General features: G+C 35.2%; 1 protein-coding gene across 1 annotated transcript; it reads right to left on the bottom strand.

The window, feature by feature from the left end:
* Window positions 1-940: 940 nt before the first annotated feature.
* LOC129278381 (protein C10-like) lies at window positions 941-13,456 on the bottom strand. The gene is made up of 3 exons (XM_054914567.2): window positions 13,353-13,456; window positions 7,306-7,482; window positions 941-5,233 (listed from the first exon to the last, which is right to left on the bottom strand). The coding sequence occupies exons 1-3, from the start codon at window positions 13,396-13,398 to the stop codon at window positions 5,085-5,087; spliced, it is 372 nt and encodes a 123-aa protein (XP_054770542.2). The 5' UTR covers window positions 13,399-13,456; the 3' UTR covers window positions 941-5,084.
* Window positions 13,457-18,536: the final 5,080 nt, after the last annotated feature.

The raw sequence follows: 18,536 nt of genomic DNA, 5'->3' as shown, positions 1-18,536 counted from the left end.
TGTTCATGCTTTGTTAAAGTTACGATGTGGTATGTATTAATTTTTTCATCATACTCCAAAAGGGGTCGATAAAACAAAGGTCAACCCCTCCCCCCTCTTCCTCTCGCAATGCTAAAATTAACAAATTAAACTCAAACAAGCAAGCAATCTTCTCTATTTAGTATTGGAGTAATTGTATGAGTAAATATACATGTACACTACTTCAATTTTTTTTAATGAAAATTAAGTACGCAAGAATTATTGTCATTTATCATTACTTCAAGAATCCTTCATATTTGTATGCCCCTCTCTTTCTGTTCCCATTATACCTTAAATCCTTGCTTGTAATTACATCCCCTCCGCATCCCCTACAAATCGATATATTCAAACCTATTTTTAATTCTACCTTCTTGTCCTGGCGTGTGTATTATATTTTGATTCTTTATATAATGGAAAATGAAAAACATATATCATGTAATAAATCCAAGACACTATGTCTTAGATTGGATGAATTACACTCTAAAGATTATCGTGCATATCTCATACCCTGATTTCTCTTTCACCTCAGAAACTATTGCCGTAGGACTATGTCCCCATCTTCACCCCCCCCCCCCATAACCATTCTTTGTCTTTCACCACCATTACTTTTTTCTCACCTCAAACCCTTCCCCTCAATTGATCTAAAGATCACCATTATGTACTCTCGATATTAACAGTTTTCATTACTATTCATTTTATTACAAGTATTTATTAGTATGTAATTTTACTTTTTGTCTTTTGGGGGGTGCATCTATTTCTATCTGTACATTTCATAGGATAAAGCAATGTTGGCTTTACATACAGACCACAAAAATAATGTTTTTAACTGTTGACATTTAACCATTTCTATACATGTATTCTTGAAGGTAATCCATATATAATACTGTCATTAAAAAAAGAATTGCAGCTAGGGAAATAGAAGTTAGATTCAAAAGTTTGCTTCTTCTTGGATAGCATTTATTGTTATTGAATTTGAACTGCATAATGATACATTTACACCCCCTCCCATGGTAGAAATTATGACTAAAACAACCTAAAGGTAGCAATCAACAATAGGGCAATTCCATAGAATATGTACGTCCGACCCCCTATATGTGGGACCTTAGTAAAATGTTCTGTCTCTGATTTCTTGCTCTTTTGACAGTCTGTAATGTTTTCAAAGGACCATAACTTGGTCAGCTTATGAAGTGAAGTAAAACTTGAGAGAAATGGGGGTCGGACGTACAAAAAGGTTGATCACTTTATGGAATTGCCCAATACTATTTTGATAACATATATTTGAATAAACAAATACATAATTATTTTTTATTTCTTAAATAGTAAAAAACATGATAATTAATCAGTCAATTATTAATCAAAGAAGTGAATACATAAATCCTAAATGAGTATACAAGAGTGAATATATACACAAATAAACTTAATTACTGAGCAAACTCTCCATTTCACCACATAAAACAAAGGTAAAAGAGGTTACATACATTTAAGTTGAACTACATTAGAACAGGTCAAAAGACAATTTTTTTTTAAAATTAATCCACCACAAAGCTGTTGCAAATACAATAAAGTCTCTCCTTTATGGATAAATGAGACACTCAAAATGTACTGACTACATTGTATACAATGTACCAGAATCATTCCTGTTCTATCGAGAGAATATTAAGATTTTGTTCTTCTTAATGAACATTATTCTGTCATTATCATTATTTCAACCATGAATTTAACTCAGTGTCATTACAATCAGAAATAAGATATTATGAGCTATCTATATCCATCATCATAGTTTAGAAATGATAGCTATTTCTTCACTCAATAATAATTATGAAACAAATAAAAATTGATTTTTTTTTTTTACCAAATACATTTTGTACAAGTCAAATTCTGGATTTAATCTAAAATACTGAATACTAAAGAATAACTTCTAAATCTCAAAAAACTTTAGGATTAAAATCTATTGAGATAAAAAATAGCAAATCTTATGGATTCAAATCAAATACAGGATTTGATTGGTTCCTAACTTCATCTAGATTCATTTTAAATCCATGCCATTCACGATAAAGTAATATACTTCTTTTCAAAAACATTTTATGATATATGTTATTATTGCACATTTTACATTTTAAGTACGGAGTCCTTACAAATTTTACCCTAATCCACAATATACATGTAATAAGTCAACATGCCAAATTTATCAAGGATGTTTTGAGTAATGTGAGCACCAAAATAAAATAAATCGATCATCAAAAACTGAGGAGGAGAAGTCTAAAATTACATGAATTTGAGAAAATGCATGTACATGTTAGTGTCACATATTCCAGTTCCTTAAAAACCTGACAGTTTAATGTCTTAATGAATTTCTTACAGTACGGAACATGTATAAAATTGACACTTCATACAGGACAATAGGTACCATCATATTTACAAAAGCATATTGAGCTGTCTTGTTAATATCAAATTTCTTTACATCAAGTTTCCACTCTCCATATATCCGATAAATATGTGTCAGGTGTGGTTTCTATGCATACATACATATGTAAAACCTATGCACATCAATAAAAATGGATAGATACCCAAGTAAACTGTTAACAAAATATTGGGACAGTTCGGTGTTTCCTATAGATTGTTTAAGTCAAGGTTTTACCTCCATTTTTTCCAAAATATGGACTCCCCCTACATGTATCAGTAGGGAGAATATTATACAGGTACGTGCAGGGAGCATAATATTTTCCAAAAAGGGACTGTCCCGTTTATGCCACAAAGGGAGAGGTTGCATGTGCATGTACAGAGCACAGGACAGGGACATGTACTACATGTATGATATGTGCAATGCAAGAGATGTTCATTATCAATTTATCATCATTTGCTGCTGCCTTAGGTGTGAGAGTTACATGTATTTGGAATCGCCATCAAACAAATTATTTCAGTGTGCTCCTACACATAATGTGATTCAATAACAAATTAATACAAATCATGCTGTATCAACTGAAAAGAAATTATCAGATGATGGAAACCAGAAGATTGAATAAACGTGCTAAATTTAGTGAAAGTACATTTTCTAAGAAAAAAACACAACCAATACTGAACACAACAGACTCACAATTTTGTAAAAAACAATAATCAAAAGTTTTCGGATGTAGTGCCAGTGCATGAGTTTGCCATTCACTTAGGGACGCACCATTAGATACACAGGGGGGGGGGGGTGGGGGCTGGAAGTTTGGGTTGATGCAAAAAATTTGTTTCCTTTCTTCTTTGAGTAAAGTTTTCTTTTCCCTAGTCCATTGAGACATGTTTTTTTCGCCCCTTTCAGATGATTTGTCAGTGGACCAATTTTTTTTTTACTCTGATGGTTAGGCAATTTTTTCTTTGCTCATATAGCAAGTCAATTTTTTTTGGGGGAAAAACTTCCGCCCCCCCCCCCCTGGATGGTGCGTCCCTTAGTGTCCACTGAACTAGAAATTCTACTTCTAGTTCAGTGATGTGTGACCCAACAACTTCTGGGCCCCGTCTTACAAAGACTTACGACTGATCCAATCAATCTCAACTATATGGAAGTCCATCATTGTCATAATTTCCTATAAAAATCTTGCACAAAGTTCTTTTGGTAACAAAGAGGAGCACATCAAATTGTCACGACAACAATGAATGTATAAGTATACATCATATCTGGAAAACATTTGAAACAAACATGCATTTTAGATGTTGATGTGGCTGGCTTTTCATAGTTGTGGTTGATCAGATCAATCACAACTCTTTGGAATATTTGTAATTAGATAAGGAAAACTTTGAAATACAGTACAATCTATTTCATAATGAATTTATTGAATTGTAATTCAACTTTAATCTTACAAAATCATTTGAAAGTGAAGCTAGAGTAATGTTCATTACGCATAACTTCATTGTCAAAATGGTTTTATAGGATTAAACCTAAATTCTGATTCAATACACACTAGCTATGCAAACAATACAAAAGAATACAAAATGCTTGTTGTAAATAACTTGCACACAATAAGTTATGTTGTTTCACTGTATATCAAATTAACAGTTTGCATGTCCTTTTGTGTAAATAAGTTTCATCAAGTACTGCATATACATTTTCAACATTTCAACACAAGAGGGCACCACAGTGATTTAAGAGCATTGCCTCATGGAGCCAACAAAGTATGAGATATTGGGAATAATCAATAAACAATCAAAGTCTTATTCAATGTTTGACAATTTTAGGCTTCAATGTAAAAAAAAAATAGAATCCAAGCGAATGAGACAATCTATAAAGATTTGGTTTCTTCTTTTTAAAGAATGGGAAGAAAATTGTGCTTCCAGATATGGAGATGTCTTGTTGAAGTCCTTCAAAGAAAACCTAAATCGTCAGCCAGGTGATGATTGCCAGAAGCATATACCAATAACCAAATATGCAATAGATAATAAATAAATTTACACGGTCCATCGAGATGGGTGAAAGGTCTATGCTTCTTCTTATATTCATCCCATTACAAACAATCACTGTCTTACAGTTGACAGACCTAGGTGCAAACCCTATGTATTCTGCATGCTATGTAAGCGTCGTAAAGGCTTCACCCAAAAAGGGAAATCTGAAATCTCACGATGAGAGGCTCTGAACCAGGCTAGAGAGCTAACATCTTTAAGGGTAACGTCTTTGACCTTCAAATGGAGATGGTTTCCGAGAAGCATTTCCTCAACAAAGACAGATATTCATACTTTTTCACCAAGTGATGACTAAATTCTGTCATAGTGAAAGAGTTTGCAGAGGCACTATCTGCTTCCAGTAGGTAGCAAGTTAAAAGAAAATTTATGTTTCACTGTTTACATCAATAACCCGTTATAAGCTACCGATATCCATGCATCTGATTGGATCAGAGTTAACTTGCCAGTGAAAAATTACAGAGAAGACCCTTCATGAAACTCTCCCCTGGCATCCAATAGGAATGAACTATCATCATGCCAAGCAATTGAAAAGGTCCACATGAGCAACATCAATGCATTTACAATGGATTCTTGAAGTATCCAAAAGTCTTAAGGTGCGTTTACCGGTAGTAAGGTTGCAGATATCATCATGATGCCCCCACTGGGCCTTGGGATTGGGGTGGAGCCATGGACGGGAGGGGCGGAAGAAACATGGATTTCAGTCTCGATGCCATCTCTGCTATTTCATTGTCTGCGGATTCGTATTGACGGACCGTCTGCGCAAATTTTATTGCACCTTAAGAAAAGGAGTGACAGAAATAAGGCGATTATTTATTTAGCAATTTTTTTCACTTGAGACATGATACCTGTATAAGAGTGTTTTTTATAGACTTTGACTTATTGTTCAGACATGTATTATATGTAAATAGTTTTGTTGTTCTGCTCTGAAGCGCTTTGAGCATCTAATCAGGATGGAAAGTGCGCTAAACTAATCTCATGTATTATTATTATTTGTGAAAACATATGTTGTCTTCACCAGTACAGTAAGTTATGAGGCAATATAAATGAAAATTCCACAAATTGCCATTTTTAATGTTGGTTGAAAGTGATATCCAGAATATAAAATCTTTAAACAATTTAAGACTCTGTTATTCTTAAATGGATATTCCTCAAATTTCCATCACTATTTTTCTCTCATTGTTCTGTTTTCATTATAATTTGAAATCACGGTAAAGTTGCCCTTTAATGCAAATCATACGACCAGGGCTCCGTAACACAAAGCATAACAATTGATTGTACGCTTGGTTTTTACGATCGATTGTACATTGTAGTCAATGCAATCAATCGTAAAAATTTGTTCTCCCATCATTGCTAAGTTTTGTGTTACGGACTCCAGGGGCCTATATCAAAAGACTTTAATCTCAGTAACAAATGCTATATATTTCTATATAAATTATGAGATGACCATTTGGTTAATCCAGCTTCCATTTTTTTCAATGCTTCCTGTTTTTGTTTTGAAAGACAGGAACTTTGAGACCAACAAATAGACATCAATTGTATGCAAAAGTGGTTTGAACATGTCTTTTATTTTTTTTATTGAGCTCAGTCTGTCAAGGTACATGCATATGCGGTAAGAATTGAGAAGGCTAAGACATCTGGTATTTGATTGTGCTGTTAGTCGATTATTGCCACCAAAATATTGACGATAAAATGATGACACATCACCAAGTCTGAATTCATTATACAGTGCGTCCCAGAAAAAAACGAAACCGAGATTTAGCGATGATTTATCATAACTTAATCAAAAATAAAATAGACAAATGACCTACCAATGTAAAGCTTAGAATCTCCTCTTTCATCTGATATTACTTACATTATTCCTCATTCACGCATGAGTGAGCAAAAACAATTTGAAGGAAGGATACCAAAAACTCATTTGGCGGGGGGTATATGAATTTCAAAAAGAAAATCACATGTCTTTAAAGTTCAATATCTGCTCTTTAATTTGATACCTCAATTACAGAAAATGGTCAGGAAATAACAAAGTTCTGGTTATTTGAAATAAGGCTTGAATTTCCATGATTTCATTAAATAAACTGTTTTCACCGGTTTCCCACAGAAGCTATCGCATGGTTAACAAAAGACTTAATGCATGGCTGATCGTATACAAAACGGAGTGTCGAGTGAGTTTGAACGCTAGCCTGTAAAACCTCTTCATTTTATGAAATTATTGAAATTCAAGCCTTATTTCAAATAACCAGAACTTTCTTATTTCTTGACCATTTTCTGTAATTGAGGTATCAAATTAAAGAGCAGATAATGAACTTTTTTAAAATGTGGTTTTCCTTTTGAAAGCTAGATACAACCCGCCAAATGACTTTTTGGTATCCCCTCTTCAAATTGTTTTTGCTCACTCATGCGTAAAGGAGAAATAATCTAATTAATATCAAATGAAAGAGGAGATTCTAAGCTTTACATTGGTAGGTCATTTGTCTATTTTATTTGTGATTAAGTTATGATAAATCATCGCTAAATCTCGGTTTCGTTTTTTCTGGGACGCACTGTATAATGAACTGCAATTCTGTGAGAGCAGGAAAGTTGGAAATGAAAGTATAGCTTTTATCAGAACTTGTCTATGAAAAACTGGCATTTGGATACGGTACCAAAATTTTCTGAGTTGGTTTAAAACAGGACAGAGTAGCATTAATGGTCAATAAATAGTGATTAACTTTTCATAATCGACAATTTTTTTTGGTCATATTGTGTTACCCCATTTTATCAACATAATCATATAGCCATGGAATATTCCACATTTTTCAATATCGCATAATTTCAATAATATTGAGATATCACCCTTGGTTATATTACCTTCTCCATCAGGTGTGAATCCATACTTCTGTATAGCCTCCATCTGAATCTGTGTCGCAGCTGGAAAGACGAGATGCATCATGTGCATCATATCATTGCCTGCTGCTTCTTTCTGTTTATCCATCAAGGCCTTGTTATCAGGACTGCAAAACGCCTCCAACACATCCCTCAAGGCAGCTGAAATAATAATTTAAAAAAAATCACTTTACCATAGGGAAAAATTACACAGGGCTATAGAAAAACTGGGCGATTTCGCCCCAAAATGCCTGAAAGAGCCCCGGGAAAACTTTTCAAATGTGCTTTAGTAAACCCAAATTTACTGCAATGATAAAGCTTTAATATTCACAGTACTTTTGCAGATTTAGACAGGTTATGAAAAGAAGCCCCTGAAAATAGAAAAATCATTTTTTTTGCTTGCTTTACCACAGTTTTTCAATGAGAGTCTCATCTAGCCTGGAGGCGTCTGGGGAGTGAAAGTAATATACTCTACGTATGGTCACTCCCCGAACGCCTGGCGTTTGTACATATAGGCTCCCACACACCGAAGAAAAATGCAACTATAAAAATGCGCCAAACTGCTAGTTATGTTTAGAATCTGAAGTTAAAACTTCTGTAAATGGGTAAAAATATTGGTTGACAACGTTTGGCAAAAAATGGATAGTTATGGTTACAAAATGACGCCAAAATGACATGAAGTAATAAAAGTAGAAGAGAGTTTACTTTCACTTGTTGACATCGCCATCTTTGATCCTTTGTTAATGCAACCTAGTTACGTGACGCGTATAGAGGGCGGCAAAATCATGAGCGGTGCTAGATTAAAAAGTGCTAAAATGTCCCACTTCAACCACTGAACTAGAAATACGTGGAAGTCATGTTCACCCAAGCAAAACATCGCCGGCGAACTCGATAAGTCACGTGACCGCCGCCATTTTGCTAGGTCAATTGTTCGAGAACGCGCCGTAGAAGGCAATTGAAAGATATGTTTTCTCTATGTATTTCTAGTTCAGTGGTTGAAGCGGGACATTTTAGCACTTTTTAATCTAGCACCGCTCATGATTTTGCCGCCCTCTATACGCGTCACGTAACTAGGTTGCATTAACAAAGGATCAAAGATGGCGATGTCAACAAGTGTAAGTAAACTCTCTTCTACTTTTATTACTTCATGTCATTTTGGCGTCATTTTGTAACCATAACTATCAATTTTTTGCCAAACGTTGCCAACCAATATTTTTACCCATTTAGGGTAACGCGCCCGGTATTCGGTCACTTAAGGGGAAATCGCCGGTAAAATAAATACCTACCTCATTTATTTGTAAATCCACCGACCAGGAGAAAGAAAAAATTGTCCTCTTTCAGATTATTGAACTCATTTAGAATATTGAATATTGTTGAACAAAATATTGCCGATAGACCGAGGTGGTGTTTTCCGCCCAGTATTCGGTCACGCCGCCCAGAATTCGGTCGCGCGAAAACGCGCGATTTATCTGATGTTAACTATTCGAATTTCTCTTATGCTTACTGTTTTTTATTCCTTTTATGTGATCTCCACATCTTAATTATACATTTCTAGTGTTTATTTTTTAATAATAGCAACAATAAAACCTAATTAGTCCACTAGAAATAACAGAACAGGTGGAAGAATTGAGACTGAACGGTATTGTTTGAAATTTCGCCATGTGATGGCGTAAACTGAATATATATGTTTAATTATTCATTCTATGAAAATACATGTTTAATAATTAACTTTTGTATTTTTTCTTCCCTCTTTTACAGGCAAAACTCCTTTTGTATTATTTTACTTTGTTTATGATTTATAATTTCCTACTTTCAATCACTTGTTTTGCTTTGCGACGTTACATTTCATGTTATTTTTTTCTGTTTTGTTTTGGTATTTATATAATCACAACTTGCATGGTTTCTTACCTGTTTGCCGTTTTCATATTCCTATGCATGCCTCGGATGCATGCTCGTTTGTTTGGGGGTTTTGTGTTCTTATATTTTGTTTATGAATTTCAATTTCCTACTTTCAATCACTTGTTTTGCTTTTCGATGTTATGTTTATGTTGTTTTTGTGTTTTGTTTTGGTAACATTCCAACTTGCATGGTTTCATACCCGTTTGCCGTTTTCATTTTCAGATGCATGCTCGCTTGTTTGGGGTTCTGTTTTTGTTTGAGGGAGTCTTTAATTATTTTGGTCTGTTTATTATTATTATTATTATTATTATTATTATTATTTTGCTTATTTGGTAATTAAGTACAGTGGGGAATCCAAGCGGGGAGCAAGGTCCGTGTACCCGTAATTCCCGTTTCTTTTTACATGATAAAAGTGTCAAATTAAGGGGGCTCATCCCTGGATCCGCTACTGAGTAGAATTTATTATTTTGGAGATTTTACTTAATGTTCATAATTTTCTAAAATCATATTTTTAATCTGCCATCCCGATAGTCCTGATAGTCATTCATGAAAATCTATCAAATAACTTGGTTTTTGTTTTTAGTCGCTCCAGTCAATCACCAAAAGATAATCAGCCACACAACCTATGTCAAATAGCAGATCAACACTAGCTCATTCAAACTATGGGCATCGGAGAAGAGGATTATCTTTTGTATTTTTTAGGGGGTGGATGCAACAATAGAGGTCCCCAATGAATATTAATCCTCTGCTCTGCTGACCATATCAATCCCCTCTCGTTAAGATTATATAAATTTTCAATCACTCAGAATTTTTAATACAACAATCCAAAACGGAATCAACCAGAAAATGGCGCAGCATCATCGTTTCAGTCAATTTCATTACAGACAAAGAGTCAAATGGGCAACATGTTATTGAAACTTCACGTCTTTGCAGTCAAGATGTTGTTTATTTTTTTCAGTCTATGAAATGAATGGCAAGGTGAATGTAGAATTAATACAAATGACAAATAAGTTTCATACTCTTGTCTTTCATAAATGGAAAGAAATCAATAAATCAAATACTCTGTAACAAAATTTACTGTTTGGCCATCTACGTACAATACATAAAATTTATATAAAATCAAGAATGATATGAATACAAACAATAGAATGTAAAAATAATTCTTGTACTGCAAAATAATTAGTACCAGGGCGTAACAACTGCGTAGAATATATATTTTCTTTGTAATTTCTTGGATTTTATATTAGTTTATTTTTTACAATAAAATTAATGGCTCAATGATACTTATAAATCTACGTCGGCCTCCGATATAGGGAAAGCGAAGAGGAAATTTGGATTTCATATCATTCCTTTGATAACTCAAACAAAGTTTTAGGGAACATTGTGATATAAGAGGTCATTGAAGACTATCTTTAATTCACTCAATGCTAAATCTTTCTTGAATACAAGTGTGGTACGCCTTCTTGATGAAATAATTTGAATGAAGATAATGTACATAAATTAATTTCATCATAATGGCCTTAATCTATTATTCTTACACTATCCTTTTCATAATTATGCTCATTGTTTTATTGCAACTTCCTTCAATATCATAATTTACTGGTTCCATATTAAAACGCAAAACTACTGCCCTCACTATTGTCATTTCCTTTACTACATCAATGGTCCTTTAAATCCCCCAAAAATGAACGAGAAAAATTAAAAGGGAAAGAAAGACAAAATAACGACGAGACCGACAATTCATTTTGAATCATCTGCTGAAACTCTAGTCTCTTCACCCCGAATTTTGCCATCCGCTGTTCCCATGCCGCCAAATTTGCTTTCATAGCAACGGACAGGTAAGGGCTGGAACCATGCCGCGATTTTACTGGTGTCTTCCCATCGATCTGTGGAGAAACTGGTAAGGAAAAATTTTAGAACATTTGAATTACACAGCATGATGGAAATTACCGATTGATATAATAGTTTAAGTTCAGAGTATGGTTAAGTAAATAAAAAGATGTAGACCTACTTTATCCCTATGCGTTGATTTAGGTATCCCATATACCTAAGACGCCCTCCTTTTTGACATCTTGTCTACCATCCAATACCGAGTTGTCAACCTGCTGTTTGATATACTGTTAGTAAAGGTTTTGATATCTGTTTGAAAAGTCATTCAAAGTATGAACTCAAAGAATTTAAAATTAATATTAGACGAAAGGAACATTTTATTAATTCTATAAATCACTTTAGGCCTAACTCGGGCAACTGAATTCCAATTGAATTCACAACAGTAACTGATAATTCTAACCGAATTCGTCAACATTGTCATCCACTTTCGATTGATGTTATTAGCAATGATGACAATATTAAAAGGCCCCTTGTTTTAAATTAAAACGACCAAAAAAATTAGCCGCAGACCTCTGATATGTGAGGGACGGGCAAAATTGAGGGGCAATTTTCCAGCCTTTGATCTAGCAATGATGTCTTTTAAAATAACACTCGTGGAAGAGCCTTTTTAATTTTTTTTTCTTGGGGGGTCCATCATCCCTGGAACCGGATGTATTATTCAAATTAATAATAATATTGAAAATAACTATGATAACATTAAAAAAATAACACGGTTTAACTATTGAGGTTGAGTTTGACTATTGAGGCCAAAAAGGAAATCACTAAGACTTAATCTCAATCACGTTAAAGGCAATATCAAAATGAGCCCTGGTCAAATTCGCCAACTTCGTCACCATCGTCATTCACCCGCTCATATTGCATTTTCACAGGCAATAAACATCTTTGTTCTAAGATTTTTATTAATAAAAATAATTGTAGGTATATCCTTAACTTATTTAGGCCTAACGTAGGCATATCATTTGCCCTATCATTTGATAAAGATGTAGACTTCAACTCAATCACGCAAAGGCAATCAAAATGAGCCTTGGTCAAATTTACCAACTTCGTCACCATCGTCATTCACCTGCTCAAATTGCATTTTCATAGGCAATAAACATCTTTGATTTAAGATTTTTATTCATGAAAAATAATTTTAGATATATTCTAAACTTATTTAGGCCTAACAGAACAAAAAATGGATTAAGATAAGTGTTTCACTTGCGAGGAGCAACGTATCTGCACGCTCTTCCCTCCTCACAAACACACCGGCAAAACACTCAATGTTGCGCGACCGAATTCTGGTCGAGCGCCCTCTCACTATAGGGGCAATGTATAAGCCCTCGCTACTCATCAGTTTCACTGCTAGTTGCATATTCGCTGCGACTGGGTGAACACACAAGTCTTCCCCTTCACACTCGTACCAAATTCACTACACCTACACACAAAGTCATGACGTCACAAGAGTTTACATGAGGCTGCGTCCGCTTAACTCAATAGCTAAGAAACCCGGAAGTAAACAAAACCCCCCCGACGCGGTCAATTTTAAGGTTAGTTTTTGGCTGTGTGCTTGTCTTAATCGACATTTTTTTTGAGGTGGGCTGGAAGTGCTGGTTTCTTGCATGATATGCCAAAGTTTTCTGGCTCATGCATTATTATTTTTTTTTCAACAGCTGTTGAAACAGCTGTCTAACCGAATTCTGGGAGGTGACCGAATACCGGGCGCGTTACCCTACAGAAGTTTTAACTTCAGATTCTAAACATAACTAGCAGTTTGGCGCATTTTTATAGTTGCATTTTTCTTCGGTGTGTGGGAGCCTATATGCACAAATGCCAGGCGTTCGGGGAGTGACCATACGTAGAGTATATTACTTTCACTCCCCAGACGCCTCCAGGCCAGGCTAGTCTCATCCCGTTATTGAATATTGCTCTAACTTACAACATCATATTAATCTACACCCCACAATTAAATTAATCCTTCAGACAAACTCCATACTCTCCCCACCATAACCGCCTCCCCTCTCTCTCTCTCTGTCCTAAGTGTTTTTTTTTTAATATGTTTTTTACACGTCACACAAGTCCACACACCCTAACATACGGTTAGGCCTAATTAACTAACATTATTTTCAATGCATGGGACAACGATGAAAATTTACAGTTAAGAAAATTGTTTCAAAACTCCAAAAAGTTAATAACATCATAATATTGAATCGTCTACCCAACAAGTTATGACGTACCAGAAATCTATAAATACAAAGTCAACTTACATTTGGTCCGATCAAGTGATAAATTAGGTTGATTTATTTGTGCCATTTCGGAATCAGTCAGCTTTCTCCTCGGCGATGAATTATGTTAGTCGTTTGCAGTCGTTCTTCAGATTTAGATCGGGACCGTTTCATAAAACTAGTGGTGATAACAAATACAATGAGTCCTTTTATCCTTTAATATGATTGGCTGATAGTAAATTTGTAAAATATAAATTTCAAATTTTTTATTATGACAAGTTTTTTTGTTTAATGAAACGAGACCACCCAATTAAGGTTAAAAAAATCTGTATTTTAAGACTAAATGACCGGGTTTCTTTCCGAACAATAGATCATGGATATCCTCTATTCTTTGCTGGGCCTCAGTGGTGTAGCTAGGATTTTTTCCTGGGGGGGGGGGGGGCACTGGGGGGTCCTTGCTTTTTCAGGGGGGCACCATTTTTTCCGTTGTGTGTATGTGTCACAAGGGCGGATCCGACTTTCGCCATTAGGGTACGGGGCCCGAAATTATCTTCACCTATATTTCCCCCGATCAGTCACTTCTTAGTTTTATTCTTATAAAACAATAAACATAAAATAATCTCATAAGCCTTGTAAAAAGTGCGAGCACGAAGCGCGAGCGATTTTTTTGTGGTTACTTTCATGTATTTTGTCCTGAAAATTTAATATTCTGGGCAATGTTGTGTGTGATCCTGAACAAGATTCGTATGTAACTTGATGGTTATACTGCGCGAACGCCAAGCGCGAGCAGAAATGTTTATTAACTGCATGTTCTAGCATTATCGAAAAGGGACCTGTTAAGGACTGCTTACAGTTACCCACGAAGACGGTATATATTTCAATAATGCGAGCGCGAAGCGCGAGCAAATTTTTTTGACATTCCGACCTAGAAAATGGTCATTCTAAGCACATTTTGTATTAATAAATGGGATAGGTATGTAACTAAACAATTGATGCGAAGGAAGAAAATTGAGATTTTAGACCTGAAAGCGGGACACTCTATTCATATTTTGTAAATCATAAATAGGATATGGTTAATTGGGTATCATTAATAATGCGATCGTGAAGCGTGAGCAGACAATTATTGATATTCTGATGTGAAACTGGATAATTTAAATACATTTAATATAAAAAACATGCAGGCTAGCTATCACGCATGTTTTAGATTTAGACCTAGAATCTGGGCAGTCTGAATACATTTGTTTAATGGAACATTATGGAATACACGTAGACAATAGGAACTTGGCAAATCAAACAATTTGACCACGCAGCGTGGGCTTAAAAATGCTGATATGTAGACTATAAAAGGGACATTTTACAGCTAGAGCACTTAAATTTGTTAATGAAAAAAAATTGATGAAAGCTCGATGTCCGAGCTAAAATATATTTTGTATAATATCATATATGACTTCAAAACTTGCTCCATATCAGCCTATTGAGCAAGATATGAATCTCATCGAACAGGCAATTCTGGCGCGAAGCGCAAGCAAACGTTGTATATAGTAACATGAAAGATTTGGTTTTTTTGCAAGTCTTCCCTTTACAATATTTCATTCACTCCTCTTCCTCCTCTTCTGTCTTTCTTCTTCTTTTCCTTTATTCTTTTCTTCTTTCTCCTTTTTTTTTGCTCTGCCAATTTGTTCAGGGGGGGGGGCACGTGCCCCCCAGCCCCCCCCCCCGTAGCTACGCCACTGCTGGGCCTATGGGCGAGCGAGCTAGCGCGAGTGTGCATCTCTTTCCATCAATTAATTTTCCATGTCAGTTGACGATTAAATTTCAGTTCAGCCGTCTGATTAAATATTTTGCTCACTAAAGCGACTTTACTGTCTTGTATTATCTAAAACAAGATGGTTTCTCATCAGTTTATCAATATGCACATCATCATGATGTGCATATAAGTGTTTTCACAAAATATTGATAAACTAGCTTTAAAATTCAATAACTTTGTTCTTTGTTACTCCGATTTTGATAAAATTTTCAGCATTTTGCTTTGCGAATTTTACTCTATTTATTTAGATATAAATATTTTCAGCCAGGACCATCCCTTTAAAGGTCCACTAGCTCCCCCCAATTCAGAGTAAATTTATATGACCATGGGTCATCTCGTCCGAAATAATGTTTTATTTCGATTTTGAATGATGTATTTCTTTCCACCAAAAATAGTAGGGGGGCATTTGATATTGTGTCCCCCTACTATTTTGGGTATAGGGGGGAAGGCCGGGTCCTCCCTGTCGTGTCCCCCTGGGATTTCCGCCCATGGTTGTAAAGAGTCGACCATGCAGACCAATATAAAAGGAGTTAACTTCTGAACCCAACTCAGATTGCAGACTGGAGTTTAGATTAGAGGTACGTACGTAGAGCAGCTACAGAAGAGTTAACATTTATACTTCATCCGTCTTCAGAGTTTATCTTCATCTCATTTAGTCACCATCTCTTCATTTTATTTTGTTGTTGTATGTTAATTGTTCTAACTCCATACACCTCTCCCACGTACGCCAGCCCCTGAATTATTACATCGCACGATATTGGGGGGGGGGGGGGGTAATTGTCCGGGGTAATTGTAGGTATTTATTTAGTATCAGGATATGGGCAAACACCAATAATTGTGAATGTATTCTCTTTTTTAAATCACTTTTTTTTTAACATATAGGCCTTATTCAAAATTAGGGATGGGCGTCAAGGCCCTTGAAACAAATCGATGCATACTGATCATGTTTTTATTTCATAATTCTGAGAGACTGACACAGTATGATCCCATTGAGTGTGTGTGTGTAAAGATCTGTGTGTTGCTGTATATTATTTATAATAACTGATTTCATTGTTTTCTTTTAACATATATATGATTCATGATTATATTAAGTTAGTGAAAATATGAAATGTAAAGTATTATATGTGATTTGAAATGTTAAATTGAAATGTTATGTAACTATTTGTTCATGAAATCAGAATAAAATCAGTAGTCAAAACAAAAAAAAAGTGTGTGGCATTCGAGTGTGTGTGCGTGTGGGGTTAAGGTGGAGGGGCGGATTGGGCAAAAATACACTGCAATAGTCAGGACTGACCTTGTGTTGTGTCAATGGTTTTCAGCAGAGTCTAATAAGTTCTTTTTTTTTCGTCTCTGAATGTCATGATTGGGGCTTGCTTTGGTTATTATGGGTAGGGTGGTATAGGCTGCATGCAGACACAGACATTTCGGTTTTTGCAATTCACATTGTGCATAATGGGGCATAATGCAGAGTCTGAACTCTGAAGTATATAGTGAGACTAGATGTACGCACTCAGACAGACTAGCTCTGACAGATATCGAGCCTTTTGTTGGTCTCTATAGTCTTCACTCTAGACATGGTAAAATTGATTAAAGTGTATTTTGAGTCTGTGTCTGTACTTGCAGACTGGAAGGCTGGAAGGGAGGCAGCTATTGTGGAGGGGGGGGGGCGGAGTGGGGAAGGGGGCCGTATACTCTGATAAGGAATTTATTTATATTTGTGTTGGATGTGTCAGTGGCCATTTTTTTCTTCTTTTGTAGTTTAATTGCTTATCATATTTCTTAATTATATAGGTCTACATAAAAATCAGCATTTAACGGCTGATCGCGAAAACTAATGTTAGGCCCTATTTTTCAACCCCCCCCCCCCCCCCATTGGCGAAAGCTGGACCCTAGTCTGCTGGGCAAACCCTTCGCTCGAGTTAAGGGTCTGAATGTGCAGCCTACTCATGCCTTGTGTACTGAAGGCTCTCTCGCGAAGGGTCTGCTTCATCTTATGAAGTTGGGCACAAATTTTGCTATGTCAATCATTGTGAGTTTGTTACCATGACATTCCCTCTCTGAACTCTCCTCCCACTAGCTGGTCAGTTGGGCCAGTCACCTGCTGGGCAGGAGATCAACTGGTGTTTGTTTAATTACACGCTGCATCGCACTTATACTCCTGATTGAAACTCCAGTCTAGCATTATGCAATAGCATAGTGGCAAACGTATATGGCAAAATATGTCTTGCCATGGTCCCTGAATGTTGCTTTCTCTCTTTTTGAATCTTGATAGTTTTTTAATTGTGCATGTTGGTATGTTTATTCTTTTGGATCACACAGTGTTTTTTTTTAAACAAAGCCCTTTTCGTTGCTTATAATTAACACTGTACAGCAAAGTTTTATCAAACAAAAATAATCTTTGACAGCGCAGGCATAACATTTTATCCTACATGTATAGGCATTAGAAGGCAAAGAAAGTTCGGGAAATATTCTCCAAAACTGCAACATCATATATATCGATTTTGTTGATATTATCTTAATTATCAAGGTTTAGTTTGTAGGCTTATATGGGTTTGTTTTCCCCTATATGATTATTGGAAAACAGCAAAGCATTTATCAATTTACACTCACTAAATTTGATATCAAAGATACTCTCGAATAATTCATATTCATCTACAATATGCCTTTTGTGGTTCCACATGTACAAATTTGCTCAGTCATATTAATAATTTTTCATAATATATGATTACAAACAGAAGGAATTGAAATATTTCACATCATAAGATAATGCAAATGAAAATGGTGTGTGACATGGGTAATTCTCTCATTTGCATGATGATCAGGAGGTAGGCCTTCATGTACAAATGCATAAACATTAAACTCAATGTTTTGTGAAAAATTAATGTCATAACATTCTTACCTTAAACACCAACTCAATTACTTAAAATGGTAAAAGAAAGAAATAACATTTTATAGAAATTACACTAAAAATGAGACAGCAAAAAGCCGAACAAACCCTGGAAAATACAAAACTACTAAAACCTATATATCAATTGAAGTACTGATCGAAAAAAAAAATGAAAACATTAAAGGTCAAGTCCACCCCAGACAATTGTTGATTTGAATCAATAGAGAAAAATCAAACAAACATAACGCTGCAAATTTCATCGAAATTGGATGTAAAATAAGAAAGTTATGAAATGTTTAAGTATCGCTTAATATTTCACAAAACAGTTAAATGCACAATTCAGCGATTTGCAAATGAGAGTCTGTGATGTCCATCACTCATTATTTCCTTTGTTTTTTATTGTTTGAATAATACAATATTTCAATTTTTACAGTTTGACAATAAGGACCAACTTAACTTAACCATAAACTGTTAAAATAATAGTAATTCCACATGTTCAGGGAGAAATAAAACTTTGTTTCCCTTGACAAGG

Source organism: Lytechinus pictus, chromosome 15 (assembly GCF_037042905.1).
Source record: "Lytechinus pictus isolate F3 Inbred chromosome 15, Lp3.0, whole genome shotgun sequence".
Lineage (NCBI taxonomy): Eukaryota > Metazoa > Echinodermata > Echinoidea > Temnopleuroida > Toxopneustidae > Lytechinus > Lytechinus pictus.
This window is presented reverse-complemented; position numbering and strand designations above follow the sequence as displayed.

Bases quoted from the DNA above. Each gene is read 5' to 3' on its own strand.
- LOC129278381 (XM_054914567.2), bottom strand. From the start codon at position 13,398: ATGGCACAAATAAATCAACCTAATTTATCACTTGATCGGACCAAAT. The intron at 7,483-13,352 runs GTAAGTTGACTT...TTATTATTTCAG, and splicing joins ATCACTTGATCGGACCAAAT to CTGCCTTGAGGGATGTGTTG. The intron at 5,234-7,305 runs GTAATATAACCA...CCTTTTCTTAAG, and splicing joins ATTCACACCTGATGGAGAAG to GTGCAATAAAATTTGCGCAG.